The sequence below is a fragment of the Drosophila serrata genome, unplaced genomic scaffold (genome assembly GCF_035046125.1).
Source record: "Drosophila serrata isolate PLE 108 unplaced genomic scaffold, ASM3504612v1 contig_376, whole genome shotgun sequence".
Classification (NCBI taxonomy): Eukaryota; Metazoa; Arthropoda; class Insecta; order Diptera; family Drosophilidae; genus Drosophila; species Drosophila serrata.
The window spans coordinates 991,224-1,012,831 of NW_028257274.1; the positions used below are offsets into that span (position 1 = coordinate 991,224).

Below are 21,608 nucleotides of genomic sequence, written 5' to 3' on the forward strand. Positions count from 1 at the left end.
AGTTTTAAAAAATTGAAATAATAATTTTAAAATTATTATTTACGTATCCTTCCTTTGCTTTTTCTCCCGATAGCGACGGCACAGAACCATCGATTGTCAATAAAATATCGATGATTTTGAAATCGATGCATCGATGTTTTCATGGCTGTTTTTGCATCTCTAATTTTTTGTGCGGTGGCGTCTAATTGTCAAGTTTTTACGTTTTTAATTGGTTAAAACAAAGCAATTCCACGATGTTGAGCCGGAAGCGCCGGGCCAGCAGCATATCCAGCCGGCAGGACGAGGATCCGCTGCAGCTGGACGACTCGACGCCGGAACAGTCGCCGGTGCAGCAGGCGACGACACAATCGGCGCGAAAAAAGCGCCGCTTGGATCCCACGGAGCTGTGCCAGCAGTTGTACGACTCAATACGGAACATAAAGAAGGAGGATGGCTCCATGCTGTGCGACACGTTCATCCGGGCGCCTAAGCGCCGCCAAGAGCCCTCCTACTACGACGTAGTGGTGAATCCCATTGACCTGCTCAAGGTGCAGCAAAAGCTAAAGACGGACTCTTACGACGATTTGGACGATCTGATGGCTGACCTGGAGCTCCTAATTGGCAACGCGAAGGCCTTTTACAAGCCAGACAGCTGCGAGTACCAGGACGCCGTCTCGCTGTGGCACCACATCCAGACGCAGCGGCAGCGTATTCTCGAGGCCAATGGCCTGGCGGAGGAAGAGCCACGCGCCAGGCGTATGTCGCGGCAGGTGCGACGAATGACCAGCAGCACGGAGCCTGGCGGTGACACGGCGGCAACGGGGGATGACGAGTACAACCAGTACGAGGAGCTCTTTGCCAGCATAATGACCGCCACCGATCCAGTGAACGACCGGGCTATGCACCGAATGTTTCAGCTGCTGCCCTCGAAGAAGATTTACCCCGACTACTATGACGTGATCGAGCATCCCATTGACCTACGCCTGATTGCGACCAAGATTCAGATGAACGCCTACTCGTCGCTGATGGAGATGGAGCGGGATCTGCTGCAGATGACTAAGAATGCGTGCCTGTTCAATGAGCCCGGCTCGCAGATCTACAAAGATGCCAAGGCCCTGAAACGCATCTTTACGCAGAGGCGTATCGAGATGGAGACGGGCAAGGGCAAGCTGGCCAAACGGGTCAAGAGCCTATCCAGTGCGGCCATAGCTGGTAAGGATCCTGTCTTGAATTTTTCCTTTACAGCTTTATTATTCATAACTTATCTTTTTATTCCCCATTATCCAGCTCTAAAAGAAGAAGTCGACAGCACGGACGACGAGGAGACAAGCAAAAAGGGCGAGGGACCCATGTGGGCGCTCTTCGATCATCTTTACAACGCCCCGGGAACGTCGGAGCACCCGGGAGTAACGGGCCCTCCGCTCGGTAACTCCCTTTGGAAGCTGCCAGTGCGTCGCTTCCATCCCGAGTACTTTGAGCTTATCAAGCGACCCATATCGATGAGCCAGATCCACACCAAGTTGAAGAAGGGCGACTATGCGAACATCAGTGATCTCACCGCCGATCTGTATCTCATGCTGGACAACGCCAAGAAGGCGTTCCCGGCCAGCCACCGCACCCACAAGGATGCCCTCAAGATGCTACGGCTGATGAATGCCAAACTGGTTGAGGAATCACTGGAGGAGACCAGTGACATGGAAGAGGATGAGGCAGACGATGCGGACTCTGAGGTATTTGCGGTCACCTCGCAGCCTGAGCGTCGCAAGCCGGGCAGACCGCGCGTGAACTCCAACTCGAATGCCTCTCACACACCGAACAACTCGAATTCTCCCAAATCAAATCGGATTGCCATCAATGCGGCAATCAAGAAAAAGATCCTAAGCATACAGAAATACCTCGTGGACTACTCGGTAGGCAATCGTCGGCCCATCGAGATGTTTATGGAGAAGCCACCTAGGAAGGTGTACCCGGACTACTACGACATCATCCAGAATCCCATCGACATGAACACAATCGAGCACAACATCCGCACCGACCGCTATGCCACCGTGGAGGACGTCGTGTCCGATTACCGGCTCATGTTCTCCAATTGCCGGCAGTACAACGAAGAGGGATCGAACATCTATGAGGATGCCAACACCCTGGAGCGGGCGTTGAACGACAAGCTGAAGGAGTTCCCAGGCCTAGTGGAGGTGAAGAAGCCCCTACAAAAGTACAGCAAGGTGGGAAGGAAGCCAAAGATCGCTGTAATCTCTGACCGCCTGTGGCAGTTCTATGAAACAGTGCGTGAGTATCAGGAGCCCAAGGGCAAGCGGCAGCTATCCCTCATCTTCACTAAGCTGCCATCGAAGAGCGAGTATCCGGACTACTACGACATCATCAAGGAGCCCATCGACATGGAGCGCATTGCCCAGAAGTTGAAGCAGGGGGCCTACGAGAGCCTGGACGAATTGGCGGCGGACTTTCTGCTAATGCTGGAGAATGCCTGCAAATACAACGAGCCCGATTCGCAAATCTACAAGGACGCTCTGGTGCTGCAACAGTTGACACTACAGTTGAAGCAGCAGCTGCGTATAGAGCGGGACTCGCTGCCAGATGTTCCTCTGGCCGTTCAGGAACTTTTCCTAACGCTGTTTACAACTCTGTACAATCACCAGGATGAGGAGGGACGCTGCTACTCCGATTCCCTGGCCGAGCTGCCCGAGTACGATGAGCTAGGCGAGGGTCAGAAGGTGCGTGGCATATCGCTGGATCTGATCAAGCGTAGGCTGGACAAGGGTGCTTACAAGCGACTGGACATCTATCAAGAGGATATCTTTGCCTGCTTGGAGAGAGCACGGAAACTGTCCCGCACAGATTCGGACATATTTCAGGACTCCATTGAGCTGCAAACATACTTTATCCGCAAGAGGGACGAGATTTGCAAGGACACCCTTAGCTCTCCCGCTTTAAGTTTCACGCTTGAACGTCTCCTGGCCGATGTGGAGGTTAGCCGCCAGCAAAAGGCTCAGCAAGAGGAACAGGATCAGGAGCAAGATAAGGAGAAGGACGAGTTTAACGGCGCCAAGGGCGAAAGCATGACAATCAACCAGCAGGTGTACTCCCCCGGCGACTACGTTTACGTGCAAATGCCAGAGAACAAGATCCCCTCAATAGCCAGCATCGAGCGGCTGTGGACATCACCCACCAACGAGAAGCTAATGCAAGCCTCGATCTTTGTGCGGCCACACGAGACCTACCACGTGACCACACGCAAGTTCCTCGAGAAGGAGGTGTTCAAAAGCAGCATCTCGCAGACCATCTCAATGGACAAGGTGTTGGGTATGTGCTACGTGATGAACATTAAGGACTACATCAAGATGCGCCCCGAGAAGCTGCCCGAGAAGGATGTGTACGTCTGCGAGTCACGCTACAACATCCAGGGACGATGGTTCAAGAAGCTTAAGAGCTGGCCGCCAATGCGCGAGGGCAGTTCCATAAAATTCGTGCCGCGCGAGCAGCCACTGGAGCTGAAGCGTGTAATGTCCGTGTTCAAGGAACGCCTCGAGAAGCACAAGGGTGAGCTGGAGGAGCTCAAGTTGCAGGAAACGTTGGTCGAGAAGGAGAAGCCGAATGTTTCCTGCGACCCGCCGCCGAATGCCGAGGACAGCAGCGTTTACTATCAGCAGTACAACACCGTCTGCAGCGGAGCCATCAAGACGGGTGACTTTGTGTATGTGGCCACCCAAACCGGCAAGCAGTCGGTGGCCCAGGTGCAGCAGATATGGGAACAGAACGGCAAGTCCTACTTTAAGGGTCCGTGGCTGCTGCCACCGAACGAGACGACTCCAGGCTTGGGCAAGCAGTTCTTCCGCCAGGAGCTGCTCCTGAGCACCGTCGAGGAGGTCAGTCCTGTGGTGGGTATCGTCGGACGTTGTGCCGTCCTAGAGTACGCCGAATTTATCAACTCACGGCCCACGGAGATATCCGAGAGTGATGTCTACATCTGCGAGTCCGTCTACGATGAGCTGAAAAAGGCAATTCGTAAGCTGGTTGCCGGTAACATGCGCAAGTTCCAGCACAGTCCAGCCGTCACCGAGGACGAGATCTTCTACTTCAAGACTCCCATCAAGCCAGCCAAGGACGTGAAGAACGAGATCAATGAGCTGGGCATGCTGGAGGACTCAATGGACGGGGACACGCCCTCGCTGAGCTCGGATATTGCAGCCATGTCCTCTCCGGCTCCCTCGGTGAACTCAACACCACTAACCTCCAAGATAAAGGCTGCCAAGTCGGCCAAAAAATGCCTCACCGGCTACATTCTCTACTCGAGTGAAGTTCGAAAAAGTAATTCCTATTAATCTGAACAACACAAGGTCATATCTACATTGTATTTTCTTAATTTTAGGCATTTGCCAGAGCAATCCGGACGCCACCTTCGGAGACATTTCCCGCATGGTGGGCACGGAGTGGAAGAATCTCCCCTCCAGCGCCAAGCAGAGCTGGGAGGACCGCGCCAGCAGGCAGAACGAGGAGACGGCGGCCATGCGTCGTGAGTTGGATGACGCTCAGAACAGCGCTAGTCCCTCGCCCCAAGTGTCGCAGGATGAACAAGGCCTGATCTTTGAGTGCCAGTGGGACAAGTGCGATTATCAATTTGAGGAGTTGGGCGACTGCACCGAACATTGCATGTCCGATGCTAGTGGGCACATACAGCGGCATCCGCAAGCGGGCGTGGAGATGGAGTACGTGTGTCTGTGGCGCAACTGTCCTCGTATCAAGAAGTCCACACAGGCCTTCCCCAATGTCCTAAGGCTCGTCAAGCATGTGCGCGAGGTTCATTTGAGTAAGTGCGGCAAGCATTTGTCCGCGGGTGAGCGCAGCAAAAACTTTGTGTCGCGGCGCAACAAGAATGCAACACTGGCCACCACAGTGTCCATACCGTCTACCAACTCGCAATCACCGCGTGGACCCAACAACCATGACGCATCCATGCATCTCCAACATCAGCAGCAACACCACCAACAGCAGCAGCTCATGCAACAGCATCCGCAGCAACAGACAATCGTTCTGGGGCCGCCGCCAGAGCCCCTGTTCGTCACCGTGCCACCGCGCACTACCCGCGTCATCCACTCGGAGGCGTACATCAAGTACATTGAGAGCTTGCAGACCGGCAGTCACCTCAACGTGGCCACCTGCCAGAACAACTGGCGCCGGGCCATGACCCATGTCACGCCGGCGCAAGTGGTGGCCAAGGCGCCACTGCCCGAGCACTGGATTGGACCCAATCTGCGTGATCAGGAGAATGTAGTGCAGGCTCTGTGCCACCTGCGTAACTTTATGCTCGATGATGTTTTGCAAATACGCCGCAGCTGTAACTAGCCAAACGTAATCTTCGAAATCCTCTTCTAAGCCCAAAGCGTTCCGAGTTCGATGTGAAAATATAAACAGAATCAACTAATAACTGAGTGAGCTTTGTATTGATAAAGTTGGGATTAAATTAAATAATATTAATATTAAATTTATAATAACTAATCAAAGTTCTTAGTTGGTGATCATTTCTCACCCGTGAATATCTTGCAACCGCCCCTGTGTTCCCATATGTTGTTTGTTATCACGCTCGCGGTGACGTCATGGCAACGCTAGGTCGGATTTTGGTTCGGAATTAATTTTTCGTGAGTTTTGTTTTGCTCTGCAGCTACGACAACAAACCGGTTCTTCCATAGAGTCATCGTCGTCACCCAGTTATTTTGTGGTGCTTATCTAATTGGGCCTGCTCACTCGTGCTCACTGCCGCTCAGTGGCGCTCTTTTCGGGTTCCCTCTAGCGAAGGCGACTACCGCTTGCCATCGAGTCTAAAAATCCGGCTACCAAAATTCAGTTGTATTCTGGCGCTCGAATACAGCGGTCACTATTTATCCATCAGAGGTTATCTTACCAAGTATTATATCAACCAAAGGAGCAACAATGTCGGAGGGAGAGTCCAAGTTCGGTTTCAAGGATATGGAGAAGGCGCTGGAGACGCTGAAGCTGCTGGAGAGCCATGACATGCAATATCGCAAGCTCACGGTGCGCGGCCTGTTGGGCAGAGCCAAGCGGGTGCTATCCAGTAAGGATTTCTGGCCAGGATTTCATCAGTAGTTCCTAAGCATTATCTTCAAATTATCTTTGCAGTGACCAAGGCGGAGGAGAAGCTGAAGAATATCAATGAAGCTATCGGTGTCTTTGAGAAATGGCTGGAGGAGAACGGTGGCGGAGCTTCCAATAAGAATGCCAAGACCGACACTGAGGACAAGGTGGAGACAGTGCCCGGTTTGGGATTCAAAGACAAGGCAGCTGCGGAGGCGACGCTGAGGTAAGCGAGACCAGGTCATCCTAGCGGGCATGCTAATGGGCCGGAGGGAGACCTTCAGACCAGGCGGCCAGCGACGACGTCAAATGATGTCATGGCACAGTTTTAGAGTATCGAACTCGGAAGTCTCATTAGTTGATAGAGCGAGTGTGTCGTGCTCTCCGAGAGTTGTGTGTGTGTGAACGAGTGTGTATAGATATATGTTATATAGTAGGGTGGATTGATTTATAATAATGCCAAAGCTCAATCAATTTTTAGGGCACTACGTCATGTATTGATGTATTTATCATAAAGTGATACTAAATATTAAACTTCGGGAATGTACGAATACTTATTATATGAAATTCGCCAATATATCTAAAAGTAGATACCTGAAAATAGTTTAATATATATAAAGCTGAAGACATCATTCACATTCTTCGAATAGTTCCCAAAAATAATACTAAAAGCATTATTATTCCTTGTATTATTCATCACTCCACCGGTTCACCCTAATATTTACATACTTGTTTATATCATCCGCACATTCCTCAGCCGCCTGTATCCAAAATATTTATATACACATACATATATGCATCTCGTCGCATTTGCAGCATCTTGGCAGAGCGCGATCCGGACTACCAGAGGCTGGCCATCAAGGGGCTCATTGGCAGTTCTAAGAGAGTCCTGTCTGGTACCAAGAATGAGGACAAGATCAATGCCATCAAGGAGGCCGTGCAGTTGTTGGAGGATTTCCTTGAGAAATTTGAGTCCGAGAACCGTATCAAAGATAATCGTGCCTACTTGCCCGTGACAGTTATAACCAAGCTGCCGGAACCCAAGGACGACTCACTGGCTAAGGAGTTCCTTGAGGCCTACGGCGGTTCAAAGGCCAAGGGCAACTACAAGCACCTGCGCACCATGTTCCCGAAGGAGGATGAGAGCACCAGCTGGGACATTGTCCGCAATCGGCAGCTAGCCAAGCTGCTGGAGCAGATCAAGAGCGAGGAGGCCAAACTCTTCGATGCGGAGACCGGAGCACCCACCGATCTGCACTTGCAGCTTATCCACTGGGCCTATAGCCCGCAACCGGACAAGCTGAAGCAGTATATCGAAAAGTTGGCCAAGAAGACACCTGAGAAGCGGAAGCAGGAAAGCAGCAGCAGTGCCAATGATTCGAGCAGCAGCAGCCAGGACTCCGACCAGGATGATAAGCCCAAGAAAAAGAAGAAGAGGGATGAATGAAACACACACAGCTGCCAGTTTAACGAACAGAAACGTTTCATATGCTCCGGTTTTCGTTTTCGAAACCCATCCAATTTGGCTTGTAAGTTTTCCAAAATCTTTCAAATCTTTTCAAGCATCTTAATTGTATGGGATTTGAAAACGGAATCGGGGGCTTAATAGTTTATTTAAGTAACTCAACCTCAACGCAGACTACGATTAGTGGGAGACACTCTGTTCTTTTGTTCTCCTCTATCAGGAATCGCCATTGAAATCGCTATGGCGTTGAAGTCACACAAAATGGCGACTAAAACCATGCAAAAGAAAATATTGCCTACTTTTGGACACCTTTTCGTATTCATTTCGAATACCATAGCGATTTCGCGGGAAAACCCTTTATATAAGTAAATATATATACACAGATTTATGTATGTTTATGTAGGCGTGGTCTATATATATGTAATATCTTACAGTACCATACGTGTATGCATATATATTCCGCTTTGATGAGCCCGGCGGCGACGGCGGCCTTCGGAATCAATAAATATGTAGGCTCACGCAGCTCATCGTGGCGAAACCTTCGTTCCCAAAATTCAAACATACACACGCAACTAGATTACACAATGTACAGGGGACCCGGCCACGCCCACTCGGCCGCATTCCCACGTTCCGCCCACATATGAATACCCATACATACACGTATGCTGGAGTGGCTAATATTTATGCAAGCCAGCGGTATCGTAATAATCCGACTTTGCCACACGCGGCGAATGCGTCTGCGAGTCACTGGATGTCGGTGGGGTCTTGGCCAGTGACAGTGTCAACTGCTGATGCTGATGCTGGTCACCCTTGCCGCCAGTGGATCCGGTGGTTAGGTGGCCATAGGCCATGTTAAACAATGCATCCGGATCGCAAACGAAGCGATAGACATACCGCTCACCATTCACCTTCTGCATGATGCCCTTCTCGTAGTAGTAGCGGAGACTGCGGGACAACTTGTCGTAGTTCATGGCCGGTCGGTTTTTCTGGAGGCCCCAACGTCGGGCCACCTCCTCCGGTTCGATCAGCTTGAATTCCATGCCACGTCCAGTCCAGGCAATGCAGCTGGCACTGGTGAAGGATTGTCATTGAAAGTTAGAAGGGGAAAAATATGATTATTTCTTCGAACGCACCTGGTTGTGGGCTCATCCAGCAGGGCCACCAGAAATTGCCATAGCTGCAAAGATCCTCTCCTTTGGCTGATCGTCTGGCCATTGCTGCTGGTGGAGATGCCATTGCTGGCATAAAACTGATCCAGGCGCAGCTCTGCATCGCTGGAAGTGGTGGAGTCCACAACATTGGGCCTCAGTGCAGTGGGATAGGTGGATGAGATGGTGGCATTGTAAGGACCGCTGTCGTATTTCAAATCCGGATCACTCACTGCCGCAGCCACGGAGCTGGGCGAGAGTTCTCGGTAGACAGACTGCGTCTGTGTCTGTTGTTGGTGGGCGTAGTGCGAGGGCGTGGCGTAGACCGCGGAGCTGGATATGACCGCCGTGTGGCTGAACTTAAAGGCGGAGGCGGCGTGAAGCGGTGTCAGGTGGGTTAGGTGGGCGGCCTGCTGCTCCGCTGCCTGCTGGTGGTGGTGGTGTCCGGGATGATGGTGATGGTGATGGGGATGCAGTGCAGCGGCATGTTGCAGTTGCTGCTGTTGAAGCTGTTGCTGCTGCTGCTGGTGGTGATGCTGCTGCTGTTGCTGTTGTTGCTGCTGCTGCTGTTGTTGCTGCTGTTGCTGTTGTTGCTGCTGCTGTTGCTGGGCTGCCGTCGTGGTGGAGTCCGCATGCTCGATCTTCGTGTGGTGCGGAAAGTGCTGGCCGGAGGAGACATCACTGCAGTAGGCTGCTGCAGCAGCAGCAGCAGCGGCGGCGGCAGCAGCGGCTGCTGCGGTGGCCGTCTCTGGAAAAAGGGAGGATGCGATAAAGGAGTCAGCAGGAGCCAGTCAGGAGCTAAATGAAAGCCGCTTTCATGCACGTTTGAGCAATGTCTCGTCATCGAGGGAATGGGCGCTAATTACATGGTTATTCTGGTTACCCTTTGCCGAAAGAGAGACAGGGTTCTATGACTCTGTTGAAATGGGGTTGTGTCTATTTAAAAATTTATAAAGAGCTCTCTTAAAAAATGGAATTTTGGTAAAACTGGTATGAAAACTTATATTTACCAAGACGAATTGCATATGATTTTGTTGCAGAACAAATATATGTTGCTAGAATAACATGTTGAGCAACAATCATTTGGTGCAATTTGCTTAGCTTTTCTCATTTCCTGGTATATATTTTAAAATCTCCGCAATTTTCCTATCCTATATTTCCAATTTAAGGGTATTTCTAGCTTCGTTAAGTACATTAAATTTTTGATTTTACATTGTTTTGCTTTGTTTGTGCTGTTCTTGCTTTGGTAAATGGCCAAGGTATTTAGCAGCAATTAATTATTGAAGCAACCCGCTCGCCCACTCCTGCCACTCCAGCCACTCTGGCTGCAAAATGCTCAATATGCTGCAATTTAACGGCACCATCCCCTTGGCACCAGCCCTGCCTGGAGTTGGTCCTTTTCATTAGGTTGCTACTCCTCCTCCTTCCCCACTGCCTCTGGTGGCCCTCATCGCGACTCGACGCTGGGCGCATTAAAAATTCAGGAGATACCTTTGCATAATCCATGAGCAAGTGTCGACAAGTAAAAACATCATTCCCGATAACAACAATGATGGAAAAGCGAAGACCTGTTGGCCCTGCCCAGTGGGAGTGGGTGAGGGTGTGGGAGTGAGAGTGCATCATCCTCGGTAGGATGGGCTTGTGGAGGGGGTTGGATTGGCTTGTATTGGGGGGTGGCCTGGGTATAGCTAACACAAGGCACTCAACCCCGGCACTATCGTGATTGAGCTGCTTGTTCGACGAACTGGATTCCGGATTCCTCCCACCGGAGGCCGGCAAGCTAACAGAGCCCGCGGATCTGGGCCGCCAAATTGAATTCCACGCTCGTGTCGCCAATTGGATTAGCGGTTACTAACACCGGCGATATTGTTATTGTAAATTATGCCCGCACTTTCTTGCATTTTATTTGAAAAAATATTGCCAAGAAGAAGGCACATCTAAATTGAGTTACTGCCCGATAGCGGGCCATAATTTGAATAAATGATGAACATGGCAGGGATCGGGCTTTAATAATTTCCTTTTCATTTTTCTTAAAAATTATATAAGGACTCACCTTCGTCGCTCTTTTTCAGAATGCCCGCGGGTGGCGATGATGGGAATCTGGTTGGAGCATAAATCACAAAATATTGAAACCACATAATGTGAATCAAAGAGGAGCAGGAGAAGCCGGTTTAGCTGATTGACTTAAAGTTGACTTGTCTTGTCAGCATCCAGCGTTCAATCCTGGCCCAGCTTCTAGCTCCCTGCTCCTGGTTTATCCTTACCTGTAGCAGTACGGGTGCGGATGCGGATGCGAGTGTGGGTGCGTCACAGCGGGTATGTCGAAGAAAGTGGATGTTCTCTCATGGCGCACGCCTTTGACATTCACTGCCGAAATGGAAAAGCGTAGAAAAAAGTCCTGGTTACTTCTTTTAGTTCCCTTCCTCACACGACCCCTCTCCCTTTCTCTCGACTTTTGTTAGATAATATTTTATATTAAACGTTCGCACCAGGACACCGCCTTTGAGAGCACAAATCGAGCTTGTCACATGCACTTGACTTGGCCATAATCGAATGCCACCGGATAACATTTAAGACTAGATAACTACAAAAGCCCAGGGACTAACCATTAAAGAGTACTTCAAGACATCAAGATTAAAGATAATATTAAAAACTTAAACTGAGATTGAAATTAATAGAAGCCAAGATAAAGTTAGTTGAAAGGAAACAGGAAACTCCTAGACAATAGATTGATCTCTTAACAGAGTTTTTAGATATATAAACCCTTTTCGTAATTTTTAAAATAATATTTCGTGATGTAATTAAGCTCTTCCGATTAATATTAAGATGTTTTGCCAACTATTTTTATTTACTTCCCTTGGGCTGCGACACGCGCCATCTTCAGTCATGTTTTCTTAATAAAACTCTTAAAAAAACAAGCTCCAAGCTAAAACAAAGCCTCCAGGCTGCAAGGGGCAAACAGTCCAGGACCAACTCGAAACCCAAACCAAGTCCTGGTTTGATGATACCCAAAACCCCACCCACTTCTCTGAACTCATAATGGAAAATTAATAAACAAGCAAACGTGTAAATAGCGAAAGCAAACAGAAAGTAGATACAACGGGGGTGGCCAGAAAAAGGAAAAGAGTATAGGAAGGAAGAGGAGGAGGAGGACAAGGACATGGAGATGGAGGCTGCATCCGGAATTGACGACGACGACAAAAAGTGGATGTGGACGAGGACGCTTACCATTGTACCTTGCGTTCAGGTAACCCTCGGTGGAAGTGTCCAGTCCAAATTTTCCGATTGACGGAGCAGGAGTGGGCGTGGCATACATAACTAATTCGTCGGCCAATTGCTGATGATGATGATGGTGGTGATGATGATGATGATGGGCATACCAAGAGGATTCCCTAGTGAGATCTGTATGCAAAAGAATGATAAAATTATATAACAGGATAGCCAAAAAAATGATGTTCATAAATATCTGAGAAATACAAACCATTGCATAGTGAGGCACTTGCTCCGCTTGAGCTGGAGGATCCGGACGAGGCATTCATCAGCGCCGCCGTGGCTATGGGAGCCGGCGGCGTGGAGCTACCGCTCAGGGTCAAGCAGCAAGGTGGCGGCGCCACCGCCACTGGCAACGGTGATGTCTTCTGGCCAATGCAAATGGCCTCCATGAGTCCATGCCCGGCTGCATCCAGGTCGCTGGCATGGCATGACTTCTTGCGCTCCGTCTCCAGATTGACGCAGGAAGAGGAAATAGCCTTGGCCACCGCCGGCAGCGTGGAACTGACACAGGAAACCACCGAGTCGGTGGTTATCGTCGATGTGTTGGGCGCTCCATGGTACAGCCCCAAGTGGGCGTGGTGGGGATGATGATGATGCGGATGCGGATGAGTGTGGGTGTGATCCAGGTGCGTGAGCGTCTGCTGCAGCTGCTCCAAGTGCGTCTTGGCCTCGCTGTAGTCGCTCTGCGGAATAAGGAAATGAGACGAGACACGGCAGGAAATTGTCATGAGTCTGGGTCTTTTAACTGGGGGTTTCTTCACATCTCCCTTGGCCAAATTAGTCTGTGATTTGTTTTTTGGAAATATCTGTCAGGAAAATCCCCGGATCGAAGAGGCCTTAAAGCAGGTTGCACTTTAAGGACACCTGCTGGGCTGATGCCACCCGCTGCTAACAGGTTGCGGAGACAATGGAACGGACTTGGACTGGCCACGGAGCTATGTGGCTTCACATTGACATAGTCAAGTGGTGGATGCAAGGCGTGGCAATTAGCTTAACAGCTTCTGCTGCGGCTTCTTTTCCCGGGTGTCAATTGGCCGCGTTCTGTTGTTCTTGGCCATTAAGTAATGAGCCATTGTCAGCGGCAGCTACGACTCCAACTCAAAGTGGAACTAGAATTGGAACTGGACCCTCACGTGTGGACATGGTGTAAGTGTGATATGGGGTTATATGTTGTATCTGCTGACGACTCCAACTACGGTTTATTGACACTTGTACACTTAATGAGCGGGGAGCTGAGGTTAACCTTTGTTTATGGCCACCGCACTCTCACTCTTTCCGGGCCAACAACTCCACAGAGTAGCTGGATGACGGCAGGGATTTCACTTTTCTTTTTTTCATGGGGGAAATTTGGTAAAAATATGGGCCTGTTTTGGTACAAGGTTTGCAATATACTTTCTTTGGAAAACCCAAAGAATCTTTACATTTTAATATATTTAAAGATACTCTAAGAACTTTCTTCCTGATAGGGGGTTATAACTCTATATTCTTTTTATTTCCTTGCACGTTGTTCTAATTAGAGTCAGAAGCTTGTAACGACGTGAAGGAAATAAATATCAGGTAACTAAGTTATTTTTATAAGATAAAACCACACATAATACAGAATCAAAAATATGGCAAATACTATAAAGAAAAAGTAATAAATTCTAGAAATTAATGTGTATTAATTAAAACTCTTGGATCCCATGGGTCTTTCAAGAATGAAACTAAAACTGTAGTGTCATAGCATCAATAAAAATATAAATAGTGCTTTATCACAGATCGAATTGAATACTTTTTAACATATTTATTTAATAGATATACTAATAAATAAATAAAAACATATAATTAATTTAATGGATATACTCCTAATCGTATTTATTCCATTTTATAAAAAATTAAGTACGATCATTTCTAATCGAAAGAAACTAAATATATAGGTCAATTTCTAATGACTTGCTTTAAATTTCTATTGTAAAGTCAACTAAACAAAAGACTAAAAACAATGGCACGAGTATATCTTTCCTTTAAAACAGATTTACAGCGACGACAGGTGACAGGTTGTTTGTTTATTTTCGGAACCTACTTTTTAAGGTCTCCATCACCATCTCCTACACCCATCTCCAGCCGAAAGGTGCATCCCAGGCACTGCTCCCATTTCGAGACCCTCGCTTGACATTTGAGGAAAACTGGAGCACCGAACGATGCACTGCGATGTGCACCGTCGCATCCGAGAACCATTTTGTACGATAGTTACCCTTAATTACAGGCCCGTAATCGCTGCCGGTTCGGTTCGGCTCTATCAGCGCAGCGGAGGCATCGCTGGCTTCAATCTGCTCAGGTTCCACTTCCAGTTCCATCGGTTAGAAACGCAGAAAGCGGCACCGTCCCCTTTCTACCATCTTTTGGGGGAAAAAGAAATGCTTTCTCCCCTCCGAAAACAACTTTATGTTGCGGGTTATGTAAATCTCAACCGATATGGTATATTCAACTTCATGGACATATCTATTATATTATTTTACAATCCATGGCGAACTCCTCTTCCGCTCTTTTTGGCGAGCACAAATTTTTGGCCAAATTGCAAAATATGTCGCCGGGATTGCGTTTGCTAAGTGCAAGCAAACAATTTGTCAAATCAAATTACCGCAATTATTTAGTGTAACTGTCATGTGCGAGCAGCACGGCAGCCAGCCAAGCGTTGTCACCTGCCGCACGTGCGCAGGTGCAGCAGGGGTAATACATATACATACATAGGTACTACCCAGTCTTGTAACATTTTAACCGGCTAGAAAATACCCCTTGTGGTAAAGTCTACTCAAAATTATATGGACATTCTTATGTCAGAGTTCCGATTATAGAAGAATGTATGGAGGGCTCTGTTTGCATGATGTTTACTATAGGAAACCATTTATCGAAATTGTATCCGAGTTAAATTAGAATATATACTTAATATATGTTATTATTTATATATATTTATATATCATATTATATTTTTATTTCTAATTAAATTTCTCACATAATCTTCTCTATATTATAAAAATTTCTTCTCTAAGAGATCTTTCCAGGGTAAATACCCTTCAATAGATGATGAACTTTCGGCCCTATTAGACCCTAATTTGCATGGCCAATTGGTGGCAATTACAAGTGCAATTGGGAAAACAAACTGTGGCAACTATGTTTATGTCCTATGTGTGTGGGTGACTGACTCATCCGACGGATTGATCAACTTTGAACTCTGGCGAACAATAGGCTCCCAGAGTCGAAGCTGGCAGAGATTACGACGCATGCGCGCCCGCAACTGACATTACGAAACTGTGCTCGTGTTTACTTTTCAGGTAACTACTACTATAATATATGGGTATATATTTGGTGATCTACTTTGAGGCAGCAGCCCAACGAGAAGGGGAAGAGGGCAGAGCTTGAGGCTGACAAAAGACAATGCTTTTCTTTTTTCAAATTGTTTTAGTTTGGGTTTTTTTTTGCCTTTTGTCTTTTTCGTATAGTTTCCACGCTGAGGTGCGTTGTGTGGCTTGGCTTGGCTGAGTCGCTTTTTCGTGCTCGTCGTGGAAAACACTTTCACTGCCCATGATGAGGCAGTGACACGGTCGTCACCATCGCGGCTCTGTCTTCTTGTGGGTGCTGTGCCTCTTTGCCAGTGATGTACTGTGGCAATGGAAGCGCGACCGAGCCAGTTACTCAGTTGCTCAGCTTGGGAGCCGCATTTTCGGTTCAACTGCGGGCGAGTTCGGAGGTGTTTCTAGCCATCTTTCTTCATACTAGAAATTACTAGAAATTCAGTTTAAGGAAAGCAGATACGAAGGACATTAGTTGCGAAATTTCGAATCAAGTGCGGAATTCTATAAAAGATTTATGATTGCCTAAGAGTATCGGTGGTGCCTCACCTACATGTACGCAAAGGATTATAAATGAAAATTCCAAAATACAGAAGTTTTTTCCAACAGGAAATTATAAATATAACCCAAAAATAATCTTCTAGATTTGAGCTGTTGAACAATAATAAAAGTGATTTAAATTAATAAACCATAATTAAATAAGTTAAATCAAAGGATAAGAAAAGTATTATCCTTAAGAATACTCATTAACATTTAATTTTTGCAAAAACATGCAGTAAAACTTATAAACACATTAATATAAAGTATCATATTGCTTTAAAAATAATTTTATATATAGAAACCAACTAAAACTATTTAAAATTCAAACTTAAAAAATATAATTTAAAAACTAATTAATCAAATAAAAAAAGGTGATACTTTTTTAAATAAAACCCGCTCAATGATATTTGCAACGCCATGCCAGGACACGTGAGCCGAGACCTGAATTGGCTGCACTTCCTGCTGCCCCTGTGGGCTCTGCTGCAGGGTATGTGACCACCACCAGATCCCTCTTCATAAATACAAATTATCCTAATCATACCTCCTCCTTAGTGACCCTCTGTCAACCGTATCAGTTGCCCCATCGCTGCTCAAATCGCCTGGAAAATGCTCTAGAACACATGAGACGCCGTAGTATCCAGACCAAGAGCTCCTCCACGGACCGCAATCGTGGATCGAGAGCCATGTGGGAGCCACCACCACAGAGTCCATATCAACTTTACCACAGTTTCTATGGGCAGCACAGTGAGCCGGAGGATGACTTTTACAATGTGGGTGGAGGCGCTTACAACTCAGGACGTGGCTACCATGCCAAGCTCCTGCACCGGACCGGCAGACCCTACCCCTTCTCGGACTCTAGCAGTGCTCTGGAGCTGGAGGACCTGCTGTCGGTGAACCAGGAGACGCACCAGCAACAGCAACAGCAGCACCAGCACCAGCACAGGCAACCCCACAAGTTGGCCATTTCCCGGGTGGATGTGGAAGATCTTAAGGTGCGGGTGCCGCCGGCAAAGTCAGCCAATCGTTGGGTGGAGATCGACAAGTGCAAGTTCAGCACTGAGAACTCCACGCTGGACACCCGCCTCATCTTTCCGGATCTAACACTCAGTGGCAAGGTGGTAATGCAACCGATGGGCGGCAAGTGTCACATGATTCTGCGGCTGCGGCACGCAGGAATTGAATTCCGGACAGTGCCGTTGGGCTACGACCACCTCTCGGGCCAATCTTCCGGATACGAGCAGTCCCGGAGATTGGGAGCCGCCTCCGTGAGAACGGACTCCCATTTCGCAGAGCCAGGCTTTATATCAGTGTTTGCCCACGGCTGCCAGGGACCCAGTGGCATTCGGCTTCGCCAGAACTCAAAGCGGAGATTTGGACACGCTCCGGAGGTCGAACTGGGAGAGCCACATGTGATTCTAGGCACCAACAGTCGACCGCAGGGCCAGCGATGGGGCAAGTACCACCAGCAGCCGCAGCAACCAGCGGGCTACGATATCCGGCTGGGACAGAATTCGCAGCGGGATCAAAGCCTGGAGCTGGGCAGTGATTCTGGGGAGTTTGTCGACGTCAACGGGGACAATTTTTACCGGCGGCAGTTTGGTAAGAGGCGAAGGCGCCGACGGCGCTATGCCCAGGATAATTTCGAGGACCAGATGAACTTTAGCGAGGATGTTCTACACTTTGAGGACGAGCAGTTGCAGCAGCTGGTTGAGCCGGATGCCCGGGCCTTTGCGGACATCTTCAGCGCAGGAAGCGGAGGAGAGGCCAGTTCTGCTGGTGCAGATCGCGAGGAACTGGTGGGTGAGGCCATGTCCCATGAGCTGGAGAAGCTCTTCTCCATGGGCGTGCGGGGTCTGCTGACCACCTACATGCAGCGCGCCCTGCAGCCGGCCATCAAGGAGACCCTGATGGAGAACATGGGCTACACATTGAGCTACGGATGACGGCCTGCTCCAACTCTGACTCTACTTTAAGCCCTATTTATGTGCGACGATGCAGCAGCAATAAAAGCTTTAATCTTACCAACTTGGCGGTATCCATCGGCTCGATCTTGAACTTGGTGGTGGCGGTTGCTGCCTTCAATTTTCACTAATAGGATTTCACCTGGCTGGTGGCCATCAATAGTTCTCAATTATTCAGCGCTCAATGGCTTTGCTTTCACTTGTTGTCGATCAGCGCGCATTCCGTTGCTGTCGTGCAGTTGGTTTCGAGTATCCGTGGTGACTGGCGCTTGGCCAGGATGTGCTCTGGTTACGTTTGGGGGTTGCTGCTACTCCAAGATGATGCTGATGCTGTAAAATAGCTACGGCGCAGGCGCATCACGCCCCAGAGGACACTGATTGGTTGGGCTGCTCCTGGCGAGGGTGACCAATGGAACGTTTGCGTGGGCGTCAATTAGACTAAAGTGTCATTAAATTTGACAGCTGCTTGAAAAGGAAATTTAAATGTGGGGCTGCGAATCAACTGACGAAAGTTTGAATTTTTGGACTAAAGTTGGAATGTAAGCGGGCATATATTATAACGTATAGGTATATTAAGGTTTTTTAAATATGCAACATTTACAATCAATTAATAATTAAGTACACTTCACAACGTATTTTCTTTATTGTAAATCTTAAGTATTGAAATTCTATATATAAATGTCTTTTTTTTATTTTAAGTCTTTATAAACAGTAATACAAATATGGAAAAATAAGGCCTAATAAGATCTTTAAAGGAGAAACAAAAACCAATTAGTTAAAATGTATAATAGAAACATTAAAAAAGTGTTTAATTTACATTTAGGTACACAAATAAGCTTCTGTTTAAATTCAAATTCGATAAGCAATCGACTTTACAATCGACTTTATCAAGCCATCTGGCAACACTAAAACCCAAGCACCACCAGTGCTGCCAGGTTATTACCATCTAGAGATTCTATTCCAAATAAGCAAAATATTAAACATTCGAGAATTTGTTAATTTGCGCTCTTTACGTCGTGATGAGAGCACATTGGTTAATGAATTTTATTTTATCTAGACATGTAAGATGTAAAATTTCATATAAAATATCGCAACATCGATATTTGGCAAAACAAAATATCACGATTTAAATATATCATTTTAAGAAAAATATCGATATATTGATATTTTGATATTACAACAACCCTAATTTATTATGTGATATGCACAAACCAATTATCAAAACAACTAAACTGGCGTAGGTGAGTGGCACCCGCGACAACCAAGTGTTCTGTGAAAGGAGGTCAATACCCGCCCCAAGTGGAAGGAATCCCTGGACGTGAAAATCAGTGACAAAGAGTTTGTTTACGTCCACGAGTGTTGTTGGTGGAGAACGGGGAGTGAAGGCCGAGGCCACTCAGTCAGGTGTCTGCGCATTATATAATAACAACTCGCTGGCGAACGAGGCGCCGAGATTAGATAGCTGGATTGCCGGGCGGACTTCCGGACTGGCCCTGGCGGATGATGGGCAAAGGTCGTGGCCAGCCGTAAAAGCCTTCCGTATCCGCAGTTGGACGACCTTGGGGCCTTCGCAATGATTTTCGTGCGTCAATGCCCTCTAATTATATGTTTTTGTTTGTCGCAGATAAAGATCAAGCGGACACGACAAAGCAGATCAGCACAAAGGAAGAACGAGCGATCTTTAAGGCGAGTCATGCAGGTCGAATGCCTCCAGAGCCAGCGCCAGCGCCACATGAAAGGGAGGCTGTGAAGGGAGCCAGCACCACCTCAGTTCCACGCATGCCAGTGCCCCTCGGTGGAGGACGCACTTATCATCCGACCGTAGACGACAACAGCTAGCGATGACGGAAACCAGCGGTGCCCACCTTTCGGTGGCCTCCGGCGGTGGTGCCAACTCTAGCAGCAGTGTCGACGGATCCTCCTACATACGCACCATCGAGTGGAACATGATGAATAAGACCAAGTTCTTTCCGCTCTCCATGCTAAGCTCCTTCTCGGTGCGCTGCTGCCTCTTCCCGCTGACGGTGATCAAGACGCAGCTGCAGGTGCAGCACAAAAGCGATGTCTACAAGGGCATGGTGGACTGTGCCATGAAGATCTACCGCTCCGAAGGCGTGCCCGGCTTGTATCGCGGCTTCTGGATATCCTCGGTGCAGATCGTATCCGGTGTCTTCTACATCAGCACCTACGAGGGTGTGCGCCACGTGCTCAACGATATGGGTGCCGGTCATCGAGTGAAAGCGCTCCTTGGCGGAGGCTGCGCCTCTCTGGTTGGCCAAACCATCATAGTTCCTTTCGACGTGATATCGCAACACGCCATGGTGCTGGGAATGTCGGCGCATGCCGGCTCTAAGGGCGATATCAATCCGTTGGGTATTAAATCGTGGCCCGGCCGGAGTCGCCTGCACATCTCCATGGATATTGGCAGGGAGATAATGCGGCGCGACGGATTCCGGGGCTTCTACCGTGGCTACACCGCCAGCCTAATGGCCTACGTACCTAACTCTGCCATGTGGTGGGCCTTCTATCACCTCTATCAGGGTAAGTCTGGTGCTCGCATTACTGCGATTAGATTAATTTAATTTTGGCTCTATCCGCAGACGAACTGTGCCGCATCTGCCCCATTTGGGTATCACATTTGTTCATCCAGTGCGTGGCCGGCAGCCTGGGCGGCTTCACAACGACAATATTAACAAATCCATTAGATATAGTTCGCGCCCGTTTGCAGGTAAGTTTTAAGATGTGCTTAGAATTCTCGAAATCAATTAACCCTAAATTTTTCAAACAAGAATTTGTCGTATGTCGTCAAAATCATGAATTGCTGCTTTGCAATTCTTATTAGCTCATACGTAATTGTCAGGGGCTCGAGCTCCGAGTGCTCTTATCTTAGGCAGAGCATGTGCTTGTCATTCACAGTACTTAATCTATATTATCATGTCTTCCCCCAGGTTCATCGTTTGGACTCGATGAGCGTCGCTTTCCGGGAACTTTGGCGGGAGGAGAAGTTGAACTGCTTCTTTAAGGGCCTGTCCGCCCGCCTGGTGCAGTCGGCGGCCTTCTCATTCAGCATTATCCTAGGCTACGAGACCATCAAGCGCATTGCCGTGGACGAGCAGTACAAGCACCAGATTCGCTGGTGAAAAGCGTATACGCACAATCCCCCAGCCAAACTGAAACCAACTCAAAACTGCATTTAAGCGACGTACTGAGAACCACCAAACAAGGAGGAGTTTCGCCCAAGATTGTAAATAAAAGGAGGAGGTGTAGCACAGGTTAGATAGTTGAATTACCATCGATAGCGAATTATGGAGGCATGGATAGCAGACGCTCCGACGATGTACTTTTAGCAGAACGTTTCAATTTGCTTGCTTGGATGTATAAGCAACGTGGCAGCAGTTCAATTTGCAAATACACCAAAGTGTTGTAGCTTAAAGTGTACATTATTTTTGTTATACTTAGTCATTTTATACCTTACACGCATAGAGGCCGATTGGTGTGACAAGCATAATTTATTATACATATAATGGTACTTGTACTAGTACGTAATTGATGATGATGTTGATAATACTGTTGTTTATATTGGTAACCCCATTAACTTTACACTACTAATTAGCCACAGCAACTGGACATGCCGAATTAGAAATTAATATCGAAACAGGGTTCCCCCTTATATACTTATGTTAAGCATTCTGTGTCTGTGTTCTCTGAATGGATAAACCTAGCTTTAGTCTGCATTGTAATAAAGTACAAACCAAGAATTGTTACATTTTTGGCACAGTGAAACTATGAAAAGTCCTGCGCACAA

At 47.9% G+C, this 21,608-nt stretch overlaps 5 protein-coding genes across 7 annotated transcripts; 4 read left to right on the forward strand and 1 right to left on the reverse strand.

Moving 5' to 3' along the window:
* The first annotated feature begins 119 nt into the window (after positions 1-119).
* polybromo (protein) lies at positions 120-5,498 on the forward strand. The gene is made up of 3 exons (XM_020961735.2): positions 120-1,191; positions 1,267-4,305; positions 4,367-5,498. Exons 1-3 carry the CDS (start codon positions 234-236, stop codon positions 5,338-5,340), a joined length of 4,971 nt encoding a protein of 1,656 aa, XP_020817394.2. The 5' UTR covers positions 120-233; the 3' UTR covers positions 5,341-5,498.
* A 102-nt stretch (positions 5,499-5,600) lies between these two features.
* Ude (Uracil-DNA degrading factor) lies at positions 5,601-8,111 on the forward strand. The gene is made up of 3 exons (XM_086839529.1): positions 5,601-6,067; positions 6,133-6,313; positions 6,904-8,111. The coding sequence occupies exons 1-3, from the start codon at positions 5,926-5,928 to the stop codon at positions 7,532-7,534; spliced, it is 954 nt and encodes a 317-aa protein (XP_086695655.1). The 5' UTR covers positions 5,601-5,925; the 3' UTR covers positions 7,535-8,111.
* Ets96B (ETS variant transcription factor Ets96B) lies at positions 7,547-18,090 on the reverse strand. 2 transcript variants are annotated; one of them, XM_086839526.1, is made up of 7 exons: positions 17,865-18,090; positions 12,182-12,656; positions 11,929-12,102; positions 10,965-11,067; positions 10,754-10,800; positions 8,686-9,448; positions 7,547-8,623 (listed from the first exon to the last, which is right to left on the reverse strand). In XM_086839526.1, the coding sequence occupies exons 1-7, from the start codon at positions 17,880-17,882 to the stop codon at positions 8,227-8,229; spliced, it is 1,977 nt and encodes a 658-aa protein (XP_086695652.1). In that variant the 5' UTR covers positions 17,883-18,090; the 3' UTR covers positions 7,547-8,226. The 2 variants fall into 2 exon arrangements, with proteins under 2 accessions (XP_086695652.1, XP_086695651.1); XM_086839525.1 differs by lacking the exon at positions 17,865-18,090 and having other exon boundaries at positions 12,182-12,840.
* Positions 16,141-17,867, forward strand: LOC110189685 (uncharacterized). Its single transcript, XM_020959855.2, has 2 exons — positions 16,141-16,329; positions 16,395-17,867. The coding sequence occupies exons 1-2, from the start codon at positions 16,260-16,262 to the stop codon at positions 17,783-17,785; spliced, it is 1,461 nt and encodes a 486-aa protein (XP_020815514.2). The 5' UTR covers positions 16,141-16,259; the 3' UTR covers positions 17,786-17,867.
* A 721-nt stretch (positions 18,091-18,811) lies between the features above and the next one.
* On the forward strand, positions 18,812-21,595 carry LOC110191038 (solute carrier family 25 member 44). 2 transcript variants are annotated; one of them, XM_020961758.2, is made up of 4 exons: positions 18,812-19,044; positions 19,428-20,344; positions 20,404-20,531; positions 20,752-21,595. In XM_020961758.2, the coding sequence occupies exons 2-4, from the start codon at positions 19,645-19,647 to the stop codon at positions 20,941-20,943; spliced, it is 1,020 nt and encodes a 339-aa protein (XP_020817417.1). In that variant the 5' UTR covers positions 18,812-19,044; positions 19,428-19,644; the 3' UTR covers positions 20,944-21,595. The 2 variants fall into 2 exon arrangements, with proteins under 2 accessions (XP_020817417.1, XP_086695656.1); XM_086839530.1 differs by having other exon boundaries at positions 18,995-19,207.
* Positions 21,596-21,608: the final 13 nt, after the last annotated feature.

Excerpts from the sequence above, each read along its gene's own strand:
- LOC110191038 (XM_020961758.2), top strand. The coding sequence starts at position 19,645 with ATGACGGAAACCAGCGGTGCCCACCTTTCGGTGGCCTCCGGCGGTGGT. Across the intron at positions 20,345-20,403 it reads CTTCTATCACCTCTATCAGG|ACGAACTGTGCCGCATCTGC; the intron begins GTAAGTCTGGTG and ends CTCTATCCGCAG. Across the intron at positions 20,532-20,751 it reads TAGTTCGCGCCCGTTTGCAG|GTTCATCGTTTGGACTCGAT; the intron begins GTAAGTTTTAAG and ends GTCTTCCCCCAG.
- Ude (XM_086839529.1), top strand. The coding sequence starts at position 5,926 with ATGTCGGAGGGAGAGTCCAAGTTCGGTTTCAAGGATATGGAGAAGGCG. Across the intron at positions 6,068-6,132 it reads AGCCAAGCGGGTGCTATCCA|TGACCAAGGCGGAGGAGAAG; the intron begins GTAAGGATTTCT and ends TTATCTTTGCAG. Across the intron at positions 6,314-6,903 it reads GCTGCGGAGGCGACGCTGAG|CATCTTGGCAGAGCGCGATC; the intron begins GTAAGCGAGACC and ends TCGCATTTGCAG.
- polybromo (XM_020961735.2), top strand. The coding sequence starts at position 234 with ATGTTGAGCCGGAAGCGCCGGGCCAGCAGCATATCCAGCCGGCAGGAC. Across the intron at positions 1,192-1,266 it reads ATCCAGTGCGGCCATAGCTG|CTCTAAAAGAAGAAGTCGAC; the intron begins GTAAGGATCCTG and ends CCCATTATCCAG. Across the intron at positions 4,306-4,366 it reads CTCGAGTGAAGTTCGAAAAA|GCATTTGCCAGAGCAATCCG; the intron begins GTAATTCCTATT and ends TCTTAATTTTAG.
- LOC110189685 (XM_020959855.2), top strand. The coding sequence starts at position 16,260 with ATGCCAGGACACGTGAGCCGAGACCTGAATTGGCTGCACTTCCTGCTG. Across the intron at positions 16,330-16,394 it reads CCTGTGGGCTCTGCTGCAGG|TGACCCTCTGTCAACCGTAT; the intron begins GTATGTGACCAC and ends CCTCCTCCTTAG.
- Ets96B (XM_086839525.1), bottom strand. The coding sequence starts at position 12,701 with ATGACAATTTCCTGCCGTGTCTCGTCTCATTTCCTTATTCCGCAGAGC. Across the intron at positions 11,068-11,928 it reads CCTGAACGCAAGGTACAATG|TGAATGTCAAAGGCGTGCGC; the intron begins GTAAGCGTCCTC and ends CCATTTCGGCAG. Across the intron at positions 10,801-10,964 it reads CCGCACCCGTACTGCTACAG|ATTCCCATCATCGCCACCCG; the intron begins GTAAGGATAAAC and ends TGCTCCAACCAG.